General features: G+C 34.6%; 1 protein-coding gene across 2 annotated transcripts; it reads right to left on the bottom strand.

Annotated features, from left to right (window-relative positions):
- Nucleotides 1–366: 366 nt before the first annotated feature.
- On the bottom strand, nucleotides 367–21,673 carry LOC111051091 (uncharacterized protein C9orf85 homolog). Of its 2 annotated transcripts, none has more exons than XM_039432564.1 (2): nucleotides 21,509–21,673; nucleotides 367–888 (listed from the first exon to the last, which is right to left on the bottom strand). In XM_039432564.1, exon 2 carries the CDS (start codon nucleotides 880–882, stop codon nucleotides 445–447), a length of 438 nt encoding a protein of 145 aa, XP_039288498.1. In that variant the 5' UTR covers nucleotides 883–888; nucleotides 21,509–21,673; the 3' UTR covers nucleotides 367–444. The 2 variants fall into 2 exon arrangements, with proteins under 2 accessions (XP_039288498.1, XP_022193213.1); XM_022337521.2 differs by lacking the exon at nucleotides 21,509–21,673 and adding an exon at nucleotides 17,297–17,753.
- Nucleotides 21,674–24,775: the final 3,102 nt, after the last annotated feature.

Below are 24,775 nucleotides of genomic sequence, written 5' to 3' on the forward strand. Positions count from 1 at the left end.
TATTCAATTTGAGAAAGATTTATTTCTTTTCAAAAAGATTCAATGTTATAATTCTACCAAGTTATTCACAATTGATGTATAATTTATTGGAAAGCTAAACAAATTTACATAGTCGACCAAAATAACGTTAATCAGAATTTGATCTCTGATAAAAATGAAAAGGATTGTTACCAGTAATCAAGGGAGAGCTGAACGTTTAGCGGGCAGGTTATTGTTATTTTTCCAGGTATCTGAAAATCCCTGATGATCTATAGATCATAAATCGAATTCGCCTCTTAAAAGCAAACGTTTATAACGACTCTATCAGCATTCACTTATATTACTTCAGATTACACTGAAAACGCAAAAGAATTGAAAAACAAACAATTTTAATCAGCATTGATATTTTATTCATTTTCACTTAATTACCGTTAAAATGATATATAAAAACATTTATATTGTTTGTTAGTCACTATCATCAAAACAGTCATCACTGTCATCATCACTTGCACTTTCTAGGTATATATGAGAGGGCTCCGCCTTGCTCACTGAGTCAATTTTATCGACTAGATCACTTGCCCCACTACTTCTCTCCATGTGAGTTGCACACTTGGGGCAGACCGACAACTTGCTGCTGCAAGGGTCGCACATTGTATGGTAGGCGTGCTTCACACATTTCTCCAAACACTTGCAACACACCGATGGATTCTTCAGTGGCTTATACTTTTTGTACTTTATTTTCCACTCGATGACACCTTTACATTTTTCGCAAACATTGGTGATTTGAAGACTGTTGATCGATTTTGTGATATGACTGGTATCGTGTAAGTTGTTTTTGAATGCTCTTTTATTTTGGTATTTTGGCGGACGAGTTCGATTTGTATTTCCTTTCTGAAGACTCATTCCGATCTGTGAACAAAACATAATTATTAGTTGAGATTGAAACAATATTCAAATTCAATTTTATTAAGCCAAAACACTTTACAACTGGCCATGTTATCAGGTATTGAAAAATACATAGAACAAATAGAATAACAGAAGCTTACAAAAATATAGCACGTCACATAAATTATAACATTCTTCTACACTTTACATACAAATAACTGTAATTTTACAGTTGAAAAAACACCCATAATTTAAAAACTCTTCAACACTATAATATGCCTTGTAAACCAGAAATGCATACAAATCTCTCTTAAAGTTAGGCCTACTTGACTTTGACAAATTTTTAGGCAGCTTGCTGAAAAGTTGCAAGCCATAAACAATCGGACTCTTATCTGAAAATTGTAACCTATGATGTTCAATGAATGGATTTCTACTTCCACGTGTAAAATATTTATGAACATCTGAATTCTTTTCTAAGGTAGGTACCAATTCAATCTGCAGCGAGAAGTAAGACGCGATAGATATATATATATGGATGGTAAAGTGAGCAGCCTAAGATCTCTAAAAGTGCTTCTGCATGGATGATTATTTTCTAAATTTGCTAAAAATCTTACTGCACGCTTTTGCAGAACAAATAATCTCTGAATGTTTTTTATACTTGTCGCACCCCAAAGCTCAACACAATACAACAGATGAGTATTAATAAGCGAGAAGTAAACACTTCTAGCAACTACTGTTTACAAGTCTTGCAATGTATCTTAATACAAAAATGCCTTTGCTCATTTTATTAGCCACCTTATCAACATCTCGTTCCAAGATAATTTGTCATCCACTGTCAAACCAAGCAAATTGGCCACACTTGCGCTCTCAATCATGCTATCGCTATCATTTATTGTGATTGCTGGTTCAAAAGGATATTTCTTTTTTAAGTTGAATTGAATAGCCTGGCTCTTATCAGAGTTAACGGATAGTGAGCAGTTATTGAAATACTGTACAACCTCGTTAGTGGATATGTTAGCAACTAACTCCAGCTGTTGAATACTGTTGTTGTAGAATAACAAGGTTGCGTCGTCTGCATACAATGTTATATCAAAATTTTCCAAGAGATTTTTTATCTACACTATCAAAAGCTTTAGAAAGGTCTAACAGCACTCCCATAGTGAAATTTCCTTTGTCAACCTCCTGAATAACTCTTTCAATGAAAGTGACTGCGGCTGTGATTGTTGACTTATTTTTTATAAACCCATTTTGACATTCACTCAATAATTTGAATTTCTGCAAATAGTTTATGACTCTGTTATATATAATATTTTCAAAAATCTTTGATAAGACAGGCAAAACAGATATAGGCCTGTAGTTAATCATATTTTCTTGATCACCTTTCTTAATATAGGTACTACCTTGGCGATTTTCAAAGAATCAGGGAAGACTCCAGCTTGAAAAGCACTATTCACAATGAAAACGAGAGGCTCAGCGATTACATCACAGCATTTTTCAAGGACTTTAATAGAAATGCTGTCATAACCAACACTATTTTTTGCGTCAAGCTTTTTAACACTTGCATAACTTCTGTTACATTTGTTGGACTTAGAAAGAAGCTTGTTAATCTATTTTTCACAGTTGGTGGTTGCCTATTTTGTATAGGCCTACCACTAGACTTTGGAACGGGAGCAACGGAAATGAAATATCTATTAAGAACATCTGCAATATCCTTCGGCTCAAACACTTTCCTATTATTTACTTCCTGAACTATGTCCTTCATCTTCAACTCCAACTAGTTTGAAACTTATTATATGAACTTGAAATAATATTAGCATAGTGCTGTTTCTTCGCCTCAATAACCTTATTGACATATTGCCGCTTAACACGCTTTAATAAATACTCATCTACAACCAACCCCTCTTTGATCCTAAACCTTGACAAGTAATCTATAAGCGCCCTTAGCTGCTGAATCTCAGGATTTATCGACTCAAGTCTCATCATCAACATCCTATTTTCATTACTCTTACTGCGTTTTCTCTTTTTTTATTGGTGGACACTGAACACCAATATGATGCAATAGGCAGCTGTGAAAGGAATCAAATTGTTGGTTCATATCAGGCTTATAGAGAGAGGACCACGTTTCTCTACTGAGAGCTGCTTTCAAATTGTTCAAATTTGAATGGAGAAATTATAAGGAAATGCTGGACCAGCCCGATCATCCTTCTTATCAGCTCTCCCCGAATCAAGATCAACAGTAGTGGAGAACACTTGAGCTGAATGATCTGACAAAAAAGTATGCAGAACCGCTGACTTACAATAGCTACATGACAGAGACATATTATTCAATTTTCTACTATTTATTTCGTCCTCCTTTAGACCATGCTCTGTAATAATTAAGATGTCAGTCCTTTCATCTTCAATTAAAATCTCTAGCAGATTTATCTTGTGAAATAGACCATCTATGTTCTGATGAATTACTTTCAAATTATTAGCCACCTGCTTATGTCTATTTGTCTTGAATTAACAGTTATCTACAATGTTATTTACATGATTGATAGAGGAAGAAGAAGAAGAAGATTACCAGAATGCCAGATACCAGAATACCAGATAAATCATCCGATGCTTGAATTATTCATCATCACCGGAATAACTGAAAACATTGTCCTATTGGGAGATTCATTACAAGGTACAGGAGACGGCGATGAAAAGGGTGCAAGAGAGGAGGATTCATAGAGGGAGCTTACTCCCATAAGAGACATCTCTGCAGGAACAGGAGTCAGACAACAGAGAGTCGGAGAACTGGATGGATTGATTGTGATGGGGTAAGACCCTATGTCGGGAGATTCAGGCAATCGGTTGATTATTTTATTTATAGCAGCCTCACCTCCAGCAGACACCGTTCGATCAGCACCACTCATCACAGTCTGCTTTACGAATCTTCCCAAATGTTTTAAGAGTAATTGTTTACCGTGCCTATTTAAATGAAGACCGTGTTTTGTGAGGCTGGATCTCTGGAGGAAGTCATTGATGTCCAGGAAGGAAAGCTGCAGCACACCAACATAGCCGTGCACCACTCGCACATATGTAGGAGTTATGTAGTAGTAGATTATGTTTTCGTTTAGGCTGGTGTTATCATAGCGGCAAGGGACGCTGCAAATCACAATATTGGACTCCAACCGAAGTTCTAGAAGACTACTTATTCCTTGGCAAATTGTTAGTTGATGGGGTTCATCTTTATGAAAATAATTTGTTCCTGCCAGTAAAACGATGACACCATCCTTGGTGAAATCCTTGACAAACTGTAGCCCATCCAGGATGATGTGTTTAAATTTAGCTCCTGGCTTGGTATAAACGAAAATATCAAAGTCCTCATATAATTGATTAAGGTATTTACTCAATTGTTTACCCTGACTATCAGCTATAATTGTCATCCTCTTTTAGTACAGTCTGTGGCAAAATAGAGTCAAATTATAGAGAATCGGCAACGCTGTTCTCTCATCTTTCTTCTCTGCCATTATAACGTGGACCAACTATAGAGGGAAGACAATTTTTGACCTCGCAATTTATTTTAGGGTAGAAAGAAAGTGAATATCAAAAGTCCTCACCCCTACCCACTGTGCTAAGGGGGTAGAGATCGTTCAAAGGTACCATTTTTTGGTTTCTCGCATATAACTCGATTACTATGCATCTTACGGACATGACTGTTCCATACAAAATTGAAGATTACATAGTTTCCTACAGTATTGATCCAACAACTTTTCCTATATATTCCATAGTTCTCAAGATATCCGCTCTTAAAGGTGTGACATTTGAAAAAAAACACGTTTGCCTCTAATTCTTTTTTAATTTTGCTCTTATAAATTTTTAGAAACGATGGAAAACCATCATGCTGATTGTGAACTTGGAAAGCATAAAATTTTCTTCAATTTGATGTACAATTTCACAAGTTTACGCATTTCCCCATGGCTGTTGCAGCAGGTTTAGTGTTGAGTGTAAAATCTTCAGTTTTGCAACAATAGGCCAATCGACAGAGGAATTTGGAGAGAATGTTGCTAACACAATTTTTGACAGTGCAGCTTTGTTGGAACCAGCTGAGGGAGGGGTAAACATATCAAAAGTCCCCACCCCTACCCCCTCATGCTAAAGGGGTGAGGGTGGTTCAAAAGTTAATTTTTCATTTTTTTCTTAGGCTACATGCTTATATTTTTGGAAAATTCTTTTAAGCGACATGACTGACTATTCAAAAATTAAGCTTGATAAATTCTTCACAGTTTTTGTTCAGTAGAGTTTTGTGATATTTACAGCAGTTTTTTGAGATATTCGCTCTTAAAAGAGTAAAATTGTTTAAATGACAGGTTTTCATCCAATTTTTGCTCTTTCAGGGCTTTTAGCTCTCCAACAATGCATGATTATTGTAGGTTTGTATAACATTAAATTCGGGTTAAAGAAACCATACGGGTCCGCCAAAAACAATGAATGAACAGGTAGAAGTTCTAGTGACCCTTCAGCGGTCACCTATTGTTATTAAATTTCGACATTTTCGTGGTTTATTGTTAAGGTTTCCACCCCGAGGAATATATTGGTGGACCAGTCTGGTTACTTTCAGCTGTAAACCAATGGATTACAGTGGTTTAACCAGTTTAGCCTATTGTGATTGGTTAAACACTCACAATACTATCGAAGATAAGAACAAATTTAGTCAAACTAAGACCGTATTATTATGATACAAATCATATGTTTGCCAAGTTGTGTTCAATCTAATCCTATTATATTAAGCGATCAATTTCTGTATTTTTATATCTATATTTGGTTAATTACCTTCAACGGATTTCGATAACAGCTCTAACGATTTTCAAGAAATTTGGAACATAGTAGGTTTATGATATAAAAATTCGATTGCACTAGGTCTCATCCTTGGGAAAACTCGCTGAACGACATTAAAAGGATAATTCATCCTTGGCTGAAACAGCTGTGGATAGTAAAAAAGTGAGTGAGCGAGTGAGTATGTGAAAAATCAAAATATCGCATCCCCAAAATTCATAAGATGACATACAGCCAGCTGTGAAATATAGACACGATCATTTTAGAGAATTGTGTTGTGTTTATCAATAAATAGGAATAACGAGCGAAGCTCGGTGCCCCGATATTAGAATTTGAAAGGACGCCAAAAATCGTAAGTTTGAAAATTATCGAATTGTATGTAACTCAAGTTATTTGTAGTTAGTTAGCCTGTATACAGCTTGTGAGCAAGTTGTGTTCCACCAAATGAACCATTGGGAATAATACAATAATTAAAGTACTTGATCACTGATTTAGATTCAATAATCATTGTAGAAAATACAAGTAACAGATGTAAGGTACAAAGTAAAGGTTTGTTTTCGTTTGTGCGTAAACTTCCGCAGTCGACGACGACAAGCATTGTTGACATTCATATTTTCAAAATGTCAAGTGTGCTAAAACAACTGATCACATAACTTTTCATTATTTGTGTTTATTATTCAAGAATCAAAACATTTCTAATAATATCAACATATTACCATTTAATAGTATAAAAAAGTATAAACCCAATCTCCCGCATTAAAACATAATTGAACAAAATCTTTTAGGTTATTTGGACAAATTGAAATCCACCCAATCTGAAATTATCACCCTGTCGTGGTCGAGGACGGCATTTACGCACAAACGAATAGATAAGTCAATGCTACCTACCACTAGCTAGGAATGTCTTCAAGAAACCACAAAGGGCCACTAATGAGGGCAATGAAGCGGAATCAGAGGAAAATAGAGTATGGTAGTCGAGAGTTGGAGGATGAAACTTTTTGGAACAATAGCCCAGTGTACAGGTAGCGCGGCCCGATCTCGATTCTTTAACCCATAAATTCTATCTCATCTGATTTTACTATTTCATATTTTCCTTTCATTGTTTTAGATTCAATGTAGGAGGTGAAATTTTTAATTTTGCAACAATTAATCATTGACAATGAAATTTTAGGGGAATGTCAGGAATACAATATTTGACCTTGCAGCTCAATTTAAACTAGTTGGGAGGTAAACATAGCAGAATAGCGCATCTCTGAACCGGCTGTTAAAGGTGTGGAACCGAAGATTCAAAATTACATCTGGTTGGAAGCTGTAAGTCCATATTCCACGACTGGAGCGTCATCGGAAAAAGAGAGAAAAGTACTGTTTGCAGTGGAAAACACGCTTTTTCCACCAAATGCCAATCCCAACAATTAGAAAACCGTGTAACTCATAACTCCTTGAAGGTACAGACTTGGGAATGGTATCAATCTCTTTGTAATAATGAGTAGAAAGAGATATCCATGTTGGCAATCTCAAAAATGTTTGTCATCATAGAAAAAAACAAGATGGCGGCAAAGATAAGTCGATTTTCAAGAAATCGTCTGTAATTCTAATAATGTCGAGGATATCAGATCAATTCAGCCATCTGGAAGCTCCAAAATAATCATGACCACGGAATGACATTTACGCCCGGACTAAAATGATCTAGAATCATGATCATCTTCACGTTCTTCGGTTGCCGCTCGGCCGCCAATTTAGAAAACATAGGTCTGTAAAATGGATTAATAACTAGTAGTTCTGTGAACAGTAGACCTCACGCAGTATTCTCATCCACAAGTACCTGATTGAAACTGTAGACCTTATGGAAATACAGCATTAGACTGGCTTCTCCACACATCTGTGTAATCACTTGTCAGCTGATTTATGATAATTATATAGTATTCCAATATGGAATAGAATTATGGGGGGGTACATTTGACACGCAATTTAATAGAATATTTACCCTGCAAAAGCATTCAATTAGAGCCGCTCTAAAACGGCCAAGACTGTATCCAAGCAGGAATTTGTTGAATTTGTGGTTTCAACGCTACGACAGGTCTTTGTAGGGAAAATCATTACACATGCCAATAGAAATAAGCAGCATCTTACCTTGATTACACATTAACACAACCTTCGTCCGTCTGTACTCAATCCTTATACTCGAAACTTTACAAGATTAACTATAAATAAACATCAATTCACATACTTCATGGAATACTTTGCTAATATAGTCCCATATCACTTTATAAACAATAGAATAACAAGAAAACTAAGTAGTGAAATAGAAGAGAGGGTAAAAGCTAGAGTTTATTTCAAAATAAGTGTATGAAATGATAATTTTTGTAATAACTGTAAGATCATAGTGTATAATCCGTCTGTTATAGTACGTTTTTCTTGATTCTGTACGATGGGTATTATAGTATATATCCACTTTTAGTTTTAATATTATAATATTATTATATTTTAGATTAATGTTATAATATTTGTAATTTTCAATCGCACTCACTGCTGGCGAACAAGTTCCACTTATGCCGGTAGTGCCTTTTTATATAAATTTATTTACCTATAATATTATTTATAGTATCTATCATATTTTTAATGTAAGTACTGATTGTAAAATGTTATGGCAAATAAATCAATTTAAATTTCAATTTCAATTTCAGTCTGATTTTTACTCTAATATTGGCGTATGAAGGAGGCTCCTTTTTCTTTTATATTATCCTTGATGTGCAAAATTTCCAAAAACCTTGTATATACGTCGACGCGCAATTAAAAAAAGAAATATACCTGTCAAATTTCATGAAAATCTATTACCGCGTTTCGCCGTAAATGCGCAACATATAAACATTTAAACATTCAAACATTTAAACATTAAGAGAAATGCTTTTTTTTTTTAGATTACGTCCTAAAGACTCCAGTCATGGAGTATAAGACAAGTCATGTTATTACATAATAATTCTAACACTAAGTAGTTCAACCTAGTTTAGGTTTGAAAGGAATTCTTGTACACTATAAAAAGCTTTATCAACTAAATATTTTTTCATTTGTTTTTTGAAAATCTTCAAATCATCATTACTTTTCAAGATTTGAGGTAGCTTGTTATAAAATTTCCTACCAATATAATCTGGTTTTTGTTCAAATAACCTACTATTGTGACCCATTATATGATAATCTGCTCTGTTTCGCGTATTATACTCATGAACATCTGAATTCTGGATCACACCACTCGTTTTCACATGCATTACAACTTCATATACATACAAAGATGGCACAGTTAATAGACCAAGCTTTTTAAATAAAGGCCTACAAGAGTCTAACCTATTCACTTTCTCTATACATCTGAGTGCCTTCTTTTGAATCTTAAACACTCTGTCCATATTTTGTTGAGATGAATTACCCCATACTAAAATAGCATACCTAATATGAGATAGTATAAGTCCATGGTAAGCAGTTAACAGTAGTTTTTTATCATTCAGCCTAGCAAGCTGCCGCAGGACAAATACCCCAGATGATATCTTATTACATATCCTCTCAATGTAAGGATGCCATGTTAATTTCCTGTCCAATAAAATTCCCAAGAATGCTACTTTCTCTTCTTGGTCTAATTCATTTTCCTCTACAAACACATTTATTTCTCTATCCTCTACTGAATTATATTTACTTTTGAATTGTAGGAATTGACATTTCTTACTATTTATTGTTAATTGCCTTTGCTTCAAGAATTGGACAATTGACTGTACTCCAGTAAAAGCATTTATTTCTAGACTATCTAATAAATAATTGTTAAAGATAAGCGATGTGTCATCAGCAAACAACAGAGCTCTGTGATCTTTTAACTCTTTTGGTAATTGGTTCACATACAACAGAAACAGTAAGGGACCCAGAATTGAGCCTTGAGGTACTCCAGCCTGGACCTCCAGTTTTTGAGATTTAATTTTTACTATTTCATTCCCATCCACCTTGGTAAGCTCAACACACTGGTTTCTACCTATGAGATATGATTCAAACCATTTTAGTTCTATACCATTCACACCTACAGTTTTTAGTATTTCCAATAATATTCTATGGTTCACACAATCAAAAGCTTTGGATAAATCAAGAAATATTGCGGCTGCCTTCTCACCTGAATCTATTATATCTATTAGTCTTTCAACAAGGGATACTATTGCAGTCTTAGTAGATTTCCCTTTCTGGAACCCATGCTGTTCATCACATATGAAATTAATTTCTTCCAGGTGCATCAATAACCTATTTAAAACTACTCTTTCAAAAATTTTACTTATTACATTTAGAATACTAATGGGTCTATAATTTTCAACTCTTTCAGAATCACCGCTCTTGAAAATTGGCAAAATTTTTCCTTGTTTCAGATCATCAGGGAAAATACCCTGCTCTAGTGAAGTATTAAGGAGATGCAATAAAGGGTCCAGTAATTCATTTTCACATTCTTTTAAAATTTTGCTTGAGACCCCATCCAATCCTACTGTTTTTTTGTTATTCAAATTTTTTATTATTCTTGACAACTCATCTCTTGATAATGGATGAAATTTAAATACCTTTTCAATTGGCTCAGCATTTAATGTAGTTGTATTATAAGTATTAGTGTTCAGTGACTTTTGGAGATTATATGCAACCTGTTGATAATATTATTGAAAAAGTTACAAATGTCTATACTATCATCCATATAATTTCCATGTTCATCGATTATCCTAGGGACATTAGTAACTGTATCCTTTTGAGCTGCTCTCCTATTTCTATTAATTACCTCCCAAACAGCAGAGTTAAAATTGGTACTAGTTGTTAATATTTCAGCTGTTTTCTTACACTTAGCTTTCCTCACTTCTTTTGCATAGTTTTTCTTTAGACATTTGTATTTGACCTCACTCGGAACATCCCTCACTAATTTAAATTCCTCATAAGCTTCCCTAACAATATTTCTTTGAGTAAGGATATCTTCAGTTATCCATTCATCTACTTTGTTTAATTTACTTTTTACTTTGACTTTTTTTATCGGACAGCATACACTAATGTGAAATCTTAGAGTATCAATGAATTGCTTATATTTGTAATTTAGGTTACAACTGTTATAAACACTACTCCAATTTTCTTGAAGCAGTTCCTGCTTCAAACAATTTATATTTCCTAGCTCATATTGCTGAATTTCTTTCACAAAAGTTTTTTTTCTGCTTGGATTCTGGCCCTGCAACTTAACATCTAAAATTTGATAGTTATGATCTGATAGATCTGAGCTACCTAACCTGACATTACAACCTTCTATATTTGTGAGGATATTATCAATAATTGTCTGTGAAGTTCGAGTTACTCTTGTATATTCGTGGACCTTAATTTCTAAATTATTCATATTAATAATATCTCTAATATCCTCTGTCATTTTATCCTGCCTGGCAAAATCGGTATTGAAATCTCCTACTACTATAACATTTGTGAAACGAGCGGTTGTAATTTCCAAAAGTGTATGGAGCAGCTCACAAAATTTTTGCCAGTCTCCATTTGGTGACCTATAGATACCTAACACTACTACCTCAAATCGATCATCAATTTTTAACCTTAGTCCCGTCACCTCTAAATCCATCTCAACAGAAAATCTCTTAACAAAATCCAGTTCATAAGTTTGGGTATGTTTAGCATTGCTAGTGAATATACATACACCACCACTTCTATGAGCTATTCTACAAAATTCTGATCTCAGTGAATAGCCTGGAATCCTAACTTGATTTATTTCCTTTATTTTTAAGCCATGCTCTGTGAAAATAACAATGTCAGGATCCTCCTGTTTAAGAAATACTTCTAATCTGTCAATTTTGTTGCGAAGATACTGAATATTTTGATGATAAATACTAAAAACCTTACCATCTTGTGCTACTCTATCTCTAGCATTTGTAGCTATTTCCCTTTCCCTGTTTTGAGCCAATTTACTAAAAAATCGTTATTTGTTTTTTTGACTGTTTTTAAACCAGAGGATTGCAAACGGCTTTCAATCAGCTCTGCCAATCTATTACAAAAGATTACTTTGCCAGATCGATTTAGATGCAACCCATGATTAGTGAAGTTATGTCTTTTCAGCCTTTCATTTAGAAAACAAATCCCCAGTTGTTTAGAATTCTTATTTTTTAGGCTGTTGATTGTATTATGGATTGATTTGTTTGTCGAATTGATTGCTTCATTTAATTCTGGCCTATCAAACCTATTAGGAATAGTACTTATTATTAAGTTTGTTTTTTTGCTGAGTGGCACAATTTCCTTGATTTTTTCTGTTACTTGAGGAAGATGATTCAAGTTAGGTTCATTTATATTATTTGAGCCACCCAGTACAATTAGATAGTCATTTTCATCAAAGTCTTTAGTTTGTTCCCTAGCTGACTCTACAACTGCATTAATTGATGCACTTGGCTTGAAAAAACATTGGACATCAAATTTATTTTTTAATCTTTTATCAAGGAGATCACTGCAATCACGTCCATGACTGGACGTCAGTAGCAGAACTCTCCCTTTCCTATCTTTATTTCCCTCAGCTATATTTTTGGTTGCTGTCTTCAAAACCTCACTGTACGTTTTATTTCGACCATTTTCAGAGCATTTCCCATCATTTAGGTTAGATTCTATTTTTTTGCATTTGGACGGAGGTTCTATCATACATTTAGTATTATCAAATTTAGATTTTAGTTTCTTTATTTCCTCCGACATTAGACTACATTGATTTTTTAGATTTAGTATTTCTTTTTTATGGTCTTCATCTTGTAGTTTTATAATCAGTTCCAAAGATTTAATTTCTTCTACCATCCCTAACCTTTCTTCCTCAGACGTTTTTAGAGTTACTTCTAATTGGTTTTTTAAATTAGTGTGACTACTTTGTAGTTGAGCAACTTTTTCGGCTAAAGTAGTTTGAAGAACTGGGGTTTTTGGTTTTGGCGTTTTTGAATTTTGGTTTTGGGAACGCGTAAGTACTCCCGCTATGTTTGCATTTCTATTATTAACCTTCGGTGTTCTACTTGAGCTCATCTTCCTATCTAAGAAATTATATTACTTGCAATAATAATAATTGATTTATAAATGATAGGATTTTAATTTGGTTATAATTTTAGTCAAGTAAACTATCTATGTTTATTTTTAAATCTCGAAAACCTAACCTCAAACTAACCTCTAAACGGTGTTTGGCTTATTAAAATAGAATTAAGAATTAAAATCTAAAACAAAATGATAAAACGTGATCAAGAAACAATTAATAATGAAATAAACACAAAATTTGTACTTATCCGTGACTATTTATAACACAAAATCTTCCAAAACCCAGGAGCGAAATTATGTAGTACTTTCATTCACAACCTCTCAAGGTCAATCCTAAATGCTAAACCGTCGACTTGAATATTAGACCTCACTTCGCTCGGTCAATAATTGTTATTAGCCCCCCTATTAAAAATTTCTGGTCAGAAACCATCCCCAATATTCACACAACATATTCCCAAAGTTTCATGCCATTCTGTCAAATAGTTTTGAAGTCTATAGGGAACAAACACACAAACAGACATTCATTTTTATATACAGTATATAGAAGATTCATTATGTAAAGAAATGTTTTCGGAGCAGTTGTAGAAACAGAGTTTATAGGTTAACTACTCAAAAGTCCGCTGTTTTATGATGAGTTTTTAGTATGGTATGTAAAAAAGTGTTTTATGAGCAGTTGTAGAAAAAATAGTTCTATTACAAAAAAAAGCTGTGTAGATATTGTATTAAGCAGGTTGGATCTATCACCTCAGTCTGCAGACCACTGTTCTCAGCTTTGAACATACTGACTATAGTATTATAATCGGAATGTTTATCTATCTAACCTATAGACAGCATGTACTGGACTCACTGGTGCATGCAAATGAAAATTCTAGAGTGGATGGACAAAAATGTGCTAATCATCAACATTAAACCAGAACAGTGGACAAATAGGCATGCTGTCACCGACCTTACGAATGTTGTCACTGCAGCCATAGCTGGACAAAATAAAGACATTGGAAGATGCAGATTAGAAAGGAAGAATAAGATGCTCGTATTGAAGCCCCTGTGATTTGTTGATGAGATTATGTATAATCAAAGGACAGGAGGTCGTCAATAGACATAGAACAAGACTCTGTGCAAAATTACTTTTGACTTGGGATGGGCATGTGCAGCAGATAAGGCATAGAGCGGTGGGGATTCAACGACTGCGATGTTCCCTTCTGAACCGGCAGTGTTCTCTGATTTCTAGTGAGTATTCAAACGCTCATGTTAAACTTACGAAGTTTCCTCTCTGCAAGCAATGACTCGACTGATTCTAATCGACAAACTTGCAACTGCGCTTCCACCTATGACTCTATCCATCACTGTAATTGGCTGATCTATCTCCCTCCGTTTCTCTGCGCCGCATATTCCTCCAAGTCAAAAGTAATTTTGTACGGAATATAAATTAACTTGACACAGCCAATACAGCATCAACTGGAGAATGGAGGTAGAGTTGTAGATTCTGAGAAATTGTACATAACAAAAGGTGTTCCTCAAGGCTCTATACTCGGTCTTCTACTGTTTGTTTTAAATATATAAATGATCTATAAATGACCTACCGTCGTCTGTTTCAAATATTTGTGATATTACATTGATGCGGACGACACAACTCTGTTACTCCATGGCAATAGTGTTGACCAGCTGGAGCTGAAAGCCAATTTGTCTTCAAATGAGGTTGTGCAGTTTTATAATGAATGTGCTCTCTCCGTTAATCCCGACAAGAGCCTTGCTATACAATTTAATTTAAGGAGAATGTTATCTTTCGAGCCTGTAGTCATGATAGGGGATAATGCTATTGAAAATGCTCAAGCAATAAATTTACTTGGTTTGACTGTAGACGAAAGATTGTCATGGAATGAGCATGCTGATAAAGTAGCTGGTAAGATTAGCAAGGGTCTCTTTGTATTACGGTATATTGTAAGATTTGTAAATAGAGATATTGCTAGGTGTGTGTACTTCTCTCTCATTCACACTCACCTGGTATATGGCGTAGAACTTTGGGGAAGTACATCTGGTTTAAACTGTCAGAAATTATTCATTTTACAAAAACGTGCAGTGAGGTACTTGGTAAATCTGGATTACAATCAATCGTGCAGGAATGCATTTAAAGAACTAAAATTACTCACCTTTCCGTGTATTTATATTTACAGAGTAGTATTATTTATTCCTAATAAGATTAATTCGTTAAAAAATAATTGTGATGTCCATGGTTATTCTACTCGTGGCAATGGGGACCCATTTATTAATCACCACAGATTAAGATTCTCTAACAAAAGTCCTAGTGTAATTGGTTTGAGATTGTTTAAAAAGCTACCAAACTGTTTATAATATACCCCATCAATAAATTTTAAGAGTAAACTATATACATACTTTGTGAATAATGCATATTACAGTGTAGATGAATTTTTTAGTGATGACACTTGAATTCTGTATTGCTGGTGTTTGTGTTCTTACCATAGTTATATGCTCAAATTTTCAATTATACATTGTCATTCTGTCATTTATTTTTTATGTTTTGACTTGGCCTGTAACTGGTCATTGGCCACGCTGCGATAAGATATCTCTTGAAGTTTACAGATATTCCAAGCTTTTCATAATTGGTGTGAAAGCAAGGCTATTAAGGAATTATAGTAATTAATCATAAAACTGATAAGGAACGTGCAACAGCTATGAGAGCAGTACTTGATTCTCACAGCCAATTCAAATACTGTTTATGCTATAATTGATTGATGCTTGATTTATAAGTATTTTTATGTTAACTACATTTAGGCCTAATGATTTAATCAGTCTATTTTAATTTTAATTATTGTTATTACTGATGTTTTAAGTTGTCACGTTAATGTGTTTAAAAAGAATTAGAACATTCTTATTAACGGAGAAAAAACGTTCAAAGTATATGCCTAAAGAATCGATCGCTTGAAATAAATTAGCTACTCAGCCATCAGCCATCAGACGATCTGAGTTCTGTGGTCTACATTTTGGCATTTTTCTATGGACATAACGGCGGTTGCATACAAGCATTCTAGTTGGATTACTCAATTGAACAAGAAAAGTAGCTCATCTTTGTACCTTTAGTACCAAAGAGAGATAAGCATCTCTCTTTTCGTCTAAGACTTAACTTTTAGTTCAATAATTGATTATAGTTTTCTAAAATACTGAATTACCTTCCTCTTCACCAATACCAGCAATGCCGGATGGGTTTCGTCAAGAGTTTAAAATATATAACTTTTCACATTTATCACATTTGCAAATATCGAGATGGCAGTACACGTCAGACAAGGCCTACCAAGTCGTTAAGAAAAAAATCCTGAATGGAATAAAACGGATTTCTCCTAAGCCAACACTTGAGTCTCAGGTTGAATGCTGGTGAGTTCAACATCTTCAAATCCCCCCGCAGCCTATTGAAGATCCGCAAGGCCAATGCAGGAAATGCATCACGGGACTTTGACAATCGATGGTATGGCACATCTATGAGACCTCGACTTCTAGTGTCGTGACCATGGAAGTCACTCCTCGTGTTAAACTTTTCAAGATTTGCTCGCACATACACAGCACACAAATAAATGTAATGAATGTAGATGGTCATTACACTTGTGGATTGGAAGAGAGATCGACAATGATCCAGAAATCCACTAAAGGTAATAATGCGGATGGCCCTCTTTTGCAGCTTGAAGACATCTTTACATGCAGAAGCATGACCCCACAGCAGCAGTCCATAGTTCAGGATGCTATGAAAAAGCGCATGGTACACTACCAGCAAGTAGGGCCTGCTCACCAACTGCGTCAACTTCCTAAGCAAATAGATGACTCGTAACAACCTCTTACAGATGCACTCAATATGGCACTCCCAGGTGAGCCGTGGATCAATGGTGAATCCAAGGAGAGACACACTGTGAGCACTGATGGCCTGACTGCGACTCAGTGTACAGACCAATCTTTGTATCTTTTCCACATTCAGTAGCAACTTATTTGCTTCCAAACACCCTCCAGCAGCATCAAACAGCAAATCAGCCTCCGGCTGTACCTGGGCCAGATTTGAGCCGGAAGAAATCAATGTGGTATCTTCAGCAAACTTCAGTGCCCTACCCTCAAGATCAAGGTCATTGATTGCAATCAAGAATAATACAGGTCCTAGAACCGAGCCTTGAGGGACACCATAATTTATAGACAGAGCCCTTGAATTTGCACCTCCTATGGATATGACCTGTCTTCGATCCTTCAAGTATGATTTGAGAGCCCGAGAACAGCACCACCCACACCATATAGCTCAATCTTGCCAATCACTGGACTATAGCCTATAGGAAGGCATCAAAACTCACTGTGTGCACATACACTAGAAGGATGTTCAAATAGGCCTACGTCAAAAAGAATTTGTGAAAATGTGTTTTGATGATGATATAATTAAATGTAATGAGGAATTTTTAAATTTTATCCAGAAAGACAAATTTATGATCAAAGTCTACAACTTTGACATACATTTTTGCAAGATCTCCAAATGATAAAAACTGAAAAATACATTGTAAAAACTATTTTGAACAGGATTTGATAATGTAATACTTACAAATGAGACAGCCCGATACAATATAACAGTTTAGGCCACAGTTTAATCCTACACTCTAGCCCAAAATATTATGTGTTAATACTTGATATACGATAGAAAATTACAAATAGCTCCTTCTTTCAAGTTTTTTCTTTATACCTAAAATGCTAAAATGAGGTTAGAAAGTAGAAACTTCATGTGGTTTGTCATCAAGGACGATCCTCCTTGTTTCTTGTTTGTCATTTGTCAATGCCATCTTTAATTGCATGAACTTCTCACAGGCATTGCATTTTTTCAAATATAATTTATTAATTAGTAAATAATAATTATGGATCCATTCATAAATAATTTAGAAATGGTCTTCGTCTATAATTTCATATGTGTTTTTATGTTTGAATAGTTATTGAACACGAGAGTTTTTGGAAGCTTCTCCCAGTGCATGTTTGGCCGGTGGTTTCAACAAAAATGTAAATTCTCCGTCGTAAGACGATCGTCTTTGAATGTTTTCACATATACACGTTTGTTTACGTTTGGGCATCGATCTAATAAATATAATAATATAATTTAACCCCTGGGTTAAAGAATTCGCTCATATTTTTTTTAATGATTTATGAAATCTGCAACTTGTAATAATACAGTGTTGATGAGAATTATTATGGAAACAGCTAAATATTTCTTTTACAAGAGTATGATAAAGGTTCGTACCCACTAGAACGTATCATACCATGACCGTGCCCGTACCGACACATGCAATAGTATATTTCGCACCTAGGGCCGAAAATGAGACTTTTCTGTCTCGAAATCGGTTTTCAAGTCCGAGGCCGTAGGCCAAGGACTAGAAAAGATTGAGAGCCGGAAAAACATTTTTGCCCATGGTGAGAACGTTATTTTTCGCCACACAGAAAAATAAACAATATATATATGAAAATAATTTATTGTCTATTATAAGCACTTCCAAAAGCAAAAGTGGAAGGTCATAGCTCTAGCAAATCTGAGGTAATCTGAATATCAGGAAATTGTCCAAGTATTTTTATTTTTTATTCTGATTTGTCTAAATAACCTAAAAGATTATGTTCAATTATGTAAGAGGTTGAGTTTAAACTTTTTATTCTTCCAAATGACAATAAGATGATATTATTATAAATGTTTTAATTATTGAATGATAAACACAAATAATGAAAAGTTTTTGATCAGCTGTTTTAGCACACTTGAAATTTGGCCAATCTGAATGTCAATGGAAGTTTAGGTTAGAAGTTCTATCTTCTATCCTACTCTGAAAATCGAATTATTTGAATAGTTTATAATAATATATATCTTATCTGTATTTTATTCATCCAAATAGAATGATAGTATATTATTGCAGAATACTTTATTGAATTCTAGAAGCATAAAATGATTCCGTTTATCCACTATGTTCTGTGATAAACGCAGTACTAGGAGGTTTGAGGTTAGATTCTATTATACTCTGAAAATTGAATTTGAATAGTTTATAATATCTCATTTGTATTTCATTCATCCAAATAAAATGATAGTATCTTATTGCAAAATACTTTATTCAATTCTAGAAGCATAAACTTATTCCGTTTCATAAACTATTTTGTAAACACGTTCACATCAAATCAGAATCAGCTGACTTCAAGGTTATTTTACAGCCCTAGGGCCGTAAAAATTTTACCGGCCTGGCCAGAAAACAATCACTTTCGGCCTCCATATGACGCACGTAAACCAGCTCATTACATCCAAGTGGGGCGAAAAAAAATATTCTTTGCATCATTTGATATGTAATACACCCATTAGACCGTTCCGTCACCGGCCAAGCACGGAGCGTGCCATGCACGTCCAGGTCAACATTTGTCGGACAGTATATTTTGTCTGTGACGAAACGCTCCTTGCATGGTACGTGACGCCTGCAAACCCCGTTGTAACCGCGCATGTGCCCCGTTGGTAACCTATTCTCTTGCTAACTGACGCGTTCCCAACAACTTCTGACCGGGTATCATACGCGTAATAATTCACTGGCATAGAACGCTGTTGATCCGTTGTAGTGGGCATAGTTGTTATTTTACTTGCCTGGCATGGTCTGACACGGTCCGTGTCTGGTACGTTCTAGTGGGTACGAACCGGGTGCATACCAACTGACCCAATTCCCATTTGACCGAACCTACCACTTGACCCAATTTTTTTAAATCGAGAAAAGCCGCGAAACCACTTGACCCAATAGACATCTGACCCAATATACCATTTGCCTCAATATTATAAACATCACAAAACCATCTGACCCAACCTATCACTAGACCCAACTACTGTGCTACGCTCTCGTGGCATAGTTTATGGTGCGCAAAACATCAATGCCTTCTTGATGAGTGGTACTCCTTCGACAGCCATGACAGTTGACATTCCGATATTTTCTGGTAGATGTCAGGACGGTCAAGACTAACCTACTTATGTGGTGACATTTGGTACTACATTTTCAGTATTGGTTCAAAAATTATCAATTTGACCTAAAATTGTAGGAAACAATTTGATCCACTATTAAGACCACATTTATAATGGAAATTTGATCTCATTTGCTATGTATCTTCTATAATATAACAACAAATAAATGGCCAACAATGGTCAATAGTAAATTTATTAATAATCATTACAAAGTAAAGTTTTATTTATCAGCAATGATGTGCAGATCTATGTTAGTCTGGTAGGGTATCTAACAGGAATGAGAAAAATAAGAGTTTCATGAGCTGAACCTTGTTCAGTTGACAATATGATCTTACAGCTGAAATCGTAAGTATATTCATTAGTCTATATTGTATCACTCCGGACTTGGCAATTTGAATTGAGACAGCTAGGCTGCTTTCATATTGTTGTATTTTGTCGTTTTGTTGCATGTATTAATGTATTAAGCCTCATGTTTTGAATTTTGTCCCTACATATGTTTATTATAATCTTGAATATTGGGCATATGATATTATAAAGATGAATTTGAAAACATGAGGCTTAATAATGCAACAAAACGACAAAATACACCAATGTGAAAGCAGCCCTAGGTTTGAACTGGCTCTTATTGTTTTCTGTAAAAGGCAGAAAATTGGTTGATCCGTATAGCCTACTGTATCCGTATATTCACAATGTAGGTAAACATCAAACATTATCATTCACTCACTCATCATCATCATCATCACCTTTGCTTAAAATACTTGCTATCAAGTCGCAATTGTAACAATAAATTTTAAAAAAACTGGAGATGTCCAATGAAAGATACCAAAAAAAGTGTTAGGCCTATGATTTTATGGTAGCACAACTGGCGCGGTAAGGAGGATAGATTCAATTGGGTATATTTACTAAAGCTGAAGAAACAGTTCCGATATGCCTCAGCAGAGAATATGTGGACAGATAATGGGATTGATGTGAACTATTTAAAGCAAAATTGTATAGAGCTGATACATAACTTACATATAAATGTGGTAATATTAAGCCTGCAATTCAGATGTGGGTAGAGCCGTACATTCCCAATCCTCTCCCAGATACACGAAATTGAATCCAAATTTTGTTTTGGGTGAGCAATTCAAATACGTATGGATTGGCTTTCTAAAAAATTCGATCACATTTCTGAGGAAACTATTAATTAATAGGTAGGCCTACCTAATAAATTACGGTAGGCCTACAGACTAACTCATAAAATGTTAATATATTTTATTGAAATTTCTAGGTTTTTAAAGTGCAGTTCAATAAATAACTCAACTGAGAAAGGCAGTCTCATAAGTACCGGTAACCGAGAATTGTAGGGTACTCTATCATGGAGATTATTTGATTTTTTTTACAAATTTCGTTGTGCAAATTGTTTATTTCTCAGTAAATAAATAGTACAACCAGAAACATAGCTTCTGAAATATTCATGAAATTATGTAGGTAGGCTACTCTAAATCGATGTATTCTAGAAACACTTATCCAAATTTACTGAGGGAAGAAACTTGTGAGGAAATTTTTTAAGGCAGATTCCATCAAAGTCATTCTCTACAATTATTTATGTTGTAGGTTTTAACCTAGGTTATAAGGAATGTCCATAAATATTCATTTCCAATTTCTATTTCTAATACGGTAACTCAATTCCATTGTCTTACAGAACTTATATCGTAGGCTGTAGGATACCTGTCAACAGCTTTTTTCTGACTTAATAAAAACTATGATAGCAACAATAGACTAAGAGTAAGGTAAAATCTAGTTGTGAAAAGTTACCTATATCAAATTGAATAATCATCAATCATTTACTGATTGATAAGATGCTTTTATGGTGGTTTTACCAAATCTAATAACCTCATCCAAATTTAATAATACAGATCTAACCTCAAAATCACAAAATAACACAAATCTAACCTCAAAGATAGCAAGAACTGTCAAAACCATTGATATATATAGTTAGATGACTAAGCTATACCTTCAAGCGTTTGGAAGCAGATGCCTCCTTCATTTCTCGTCGCCATTGAATATCGGGCAAGAAGTCAGGCTCCCAGACAGACGTATATGGGAAACATCGACTTTCATTGCGTTATATCTTTCGACATACTTGATGGATTTCAATATATTGTTTTTCAACTTTTCGTCATTTCCATTACCATATGAAATGATTGGTTCATTGAACATTTTTTACTCGACCAAATATCTAATTTAGTGAACCTACCTCACACAGATTTTGATCCATTCTATTAGAAAATGAATCTCATTTTACAATATTTTCCTATTACCATGTATTTAGAATATGGAAAATAACTTTATTATAGATCGCTATATTACCATATATTTTTTAGATGGCAAATAATAGTCTAATAAATTAACTGTTATCACAATATTTCGTGAAACTGTTTCCATTCGTTTTGCAACTCAAGTATAGGTACCATACGCCTATATTTGATATAAGATAATAAATAACTACCTACATATTATAAGAACGGGAAAAATAAAACAAAAATTATAGATCGCTAATATTACCGTACATATATTCTATTAGATGGCAAATAATAATAAATTAACCGTTATCACAATATTTCGTGAAACTGTTTCTCATTCGTTTTGCAACTTAAGTATAATTAATATATATTAAGTAGGTACCTAACTATACTCTATACTCCTATATTTAATATAAGATAATAGATAACTACATATTATAAGAACGGGAAAAATAAAACAATAGCAATGATGAAGAATTTATAGACAATTTTAGCAAATAATATTTTTTATGATACAAATTTAGCATATACTATTTTCATAGTTCACAAAATATTACAATATAAGACAAATTAATGGAATGGAATATGGATACCTATATGGATCTATGGAAATAAAATATTTATTATAATATTACCGAAACTTATATTTTATTACTTGCAAATAATGTAATGAATCAACTTAAGCACAATATTCCTTGAAACGATCATTGGCACTAGGCTTAGCCTGCATGAAACTGACAGATGAAAATATAAAAATACTTATGTATGAAAAGAAATATTTTTATCTGGCGCATGCAGATTCGTACATCCATAAGCACTGCATGAAACTACCATACTTTGAATATTTTTTATTGCTTCAATAGAAAAATATTATCATTTGAAAAAGGCTCTTTTTCTACACAGCGAATACAAATACCCGACTTCTTGCCCGAAATTTCTGGTAGCTACACTAGCGCAGTGGCATCATAGCGGACTTCGCTCTTCTTAATCCTATTCTCTATATCAATGGTCAAAACAGTTGTGCTTGGTTTCAAGGCCTTCTAGACTTTTACCTGAAGAGTAGACCGTAGGTAGAGAGTAACCAAGCCTGGAACATTGCAGACGTTTTGCCAGAGTGCAGCACAGTAGTTGGTCAAGTGGGTTGGGTCAGATGTCAATTGGGTCAGTTGGTTTTTTGATATTCATAGAGTTGGGACAAATGGTATATTGGGTCAGATGTCTATTGGGTCAAATGGTTTTTCGGTTTTTCTCTTTTTTAAAAAATTGGGTCTAGTGGTAGGTTGGGTCAAATGGGAGTTGGGTCAGTTGGTTGAGTGCCGGTACGAACCTTTAATAATATAGGCAGTGAGTTTTGAACCGATACAGAATTTCAAAGGGTCGCTGTCAACCTTAGAAGTGGCCCTAGTGCAGCACAAGAAATATGCAATAGTATGCATATATAGATCACCTAACAGTGATTTTAACCATTTTATTGACGACTTGGAGGTGATCTTGTCAAGGTTGGCAAACAAATTTGAAGGATACATGGTGATGGGAGACCTGAACGTGGATTTCATGGAGCAATCAACCAGAAGAAAGATACTTGAATCATTGTTTGAGGCTTTTGGTTTGAGAGGCATTGTCAGGGAATGTACTAGGGTCACTGAGACGTCGTCAACCTTGATTGACGTTTGTTTTGTTTCAAAACTGATAGAGACTAAGGATGTGGATGTAATAGAGCTGGGACTATCTGATCATTACGCCCAGGTAATCAAATATACCATGACGGAAGCAGATTGTAATGAAGGCAAGCTATTTTCAACAAGAGTATTCTCGGACTATGCTAAACAGAAATTCCAGAGAAAGTTGCAGAATTTGGATTGGTCAGAGGCTATCGATTTTGAGGGTTCCCTGGATGGAAAGTTTGATAAATTTCTCGAGATGTACTGCAAAGCTTTCAATGAATCTTTCCCTATTGTTTACAGGAAAAGAAAGACAAGGAAGAAAAATATTGAATGGGCTTCTCCTCTACTGAAACATGCTTGTGATGACAAAAAAGACCTCCTACTGTTTAAAAAAATGTTTCCAAACAATAAGGCAATCAAAGATAGACTTGCTAACCTGTCTCAACTGATTCGTCATTTGATGAATCACTCAAAAAAAGCTCATGCAGAAAAGATGCTAGCCTCTTCAGAAAATAAATCCAAATCAATATGGAATTTAATAAAAAGGGAAACGGTTGCCAATACTACAAAAAAGAAGTACCCAGTAGCAGTAGATGGAGTTAGAATGAATTCAGTGCATGATATTACAAATAAATGTAATGAGTACTTCTTAAATGTCGCAGATAGTCAACCCAGCACTCAGCTATCCTTTAAAGAGCAGCTAGCAAATGTGGAACATGTCAATAATGTATTGGAAAGATTCCCTGTATTTTTGGACCACGACGTATCTTGTGCGGTACAACAAATAAAGAGCAAAATGACAAGCGGATTAGATGATGTACCTTGTAGGATATTAAAGGAATGCTTTGGCCCAATATGTGCACCTATAACAACATTAATAAATTTGTCATTCAGCACAGGAACCTTTCCTCACCAACTGAAACTTGGCAGAGTGATTCCTATCCATAAAAAGGGAGCAATTGAGGAGGTTTGCAACTTCCGACCAGTACAAATTACAAGTTGCTTCTCAAAGTTATTAGAAAAACTAGCAGAAAGAACAGTAACAGAGCACCTTAAATCGAATAAAGTTCTTTCTCCATACCAATTTGGATTTCAGCAAGGAAAATCCACCACTG

This window comes from Nilaparvata lugens, chromosome 7, assembly GCF_014356525.2.
Source record: "Nilaparvata lugens isolate BPH chromosome 7, ASM1435652v1, whole genome shotgun sequence".
Classification (NCBI taxonomy): domain Eukaryota; kingdom Metazoa; phylum Arthropoda; class Insecta; order Hemiptera; family Delphacidae; genus Nilaparvata; species Nilaparvata lugens.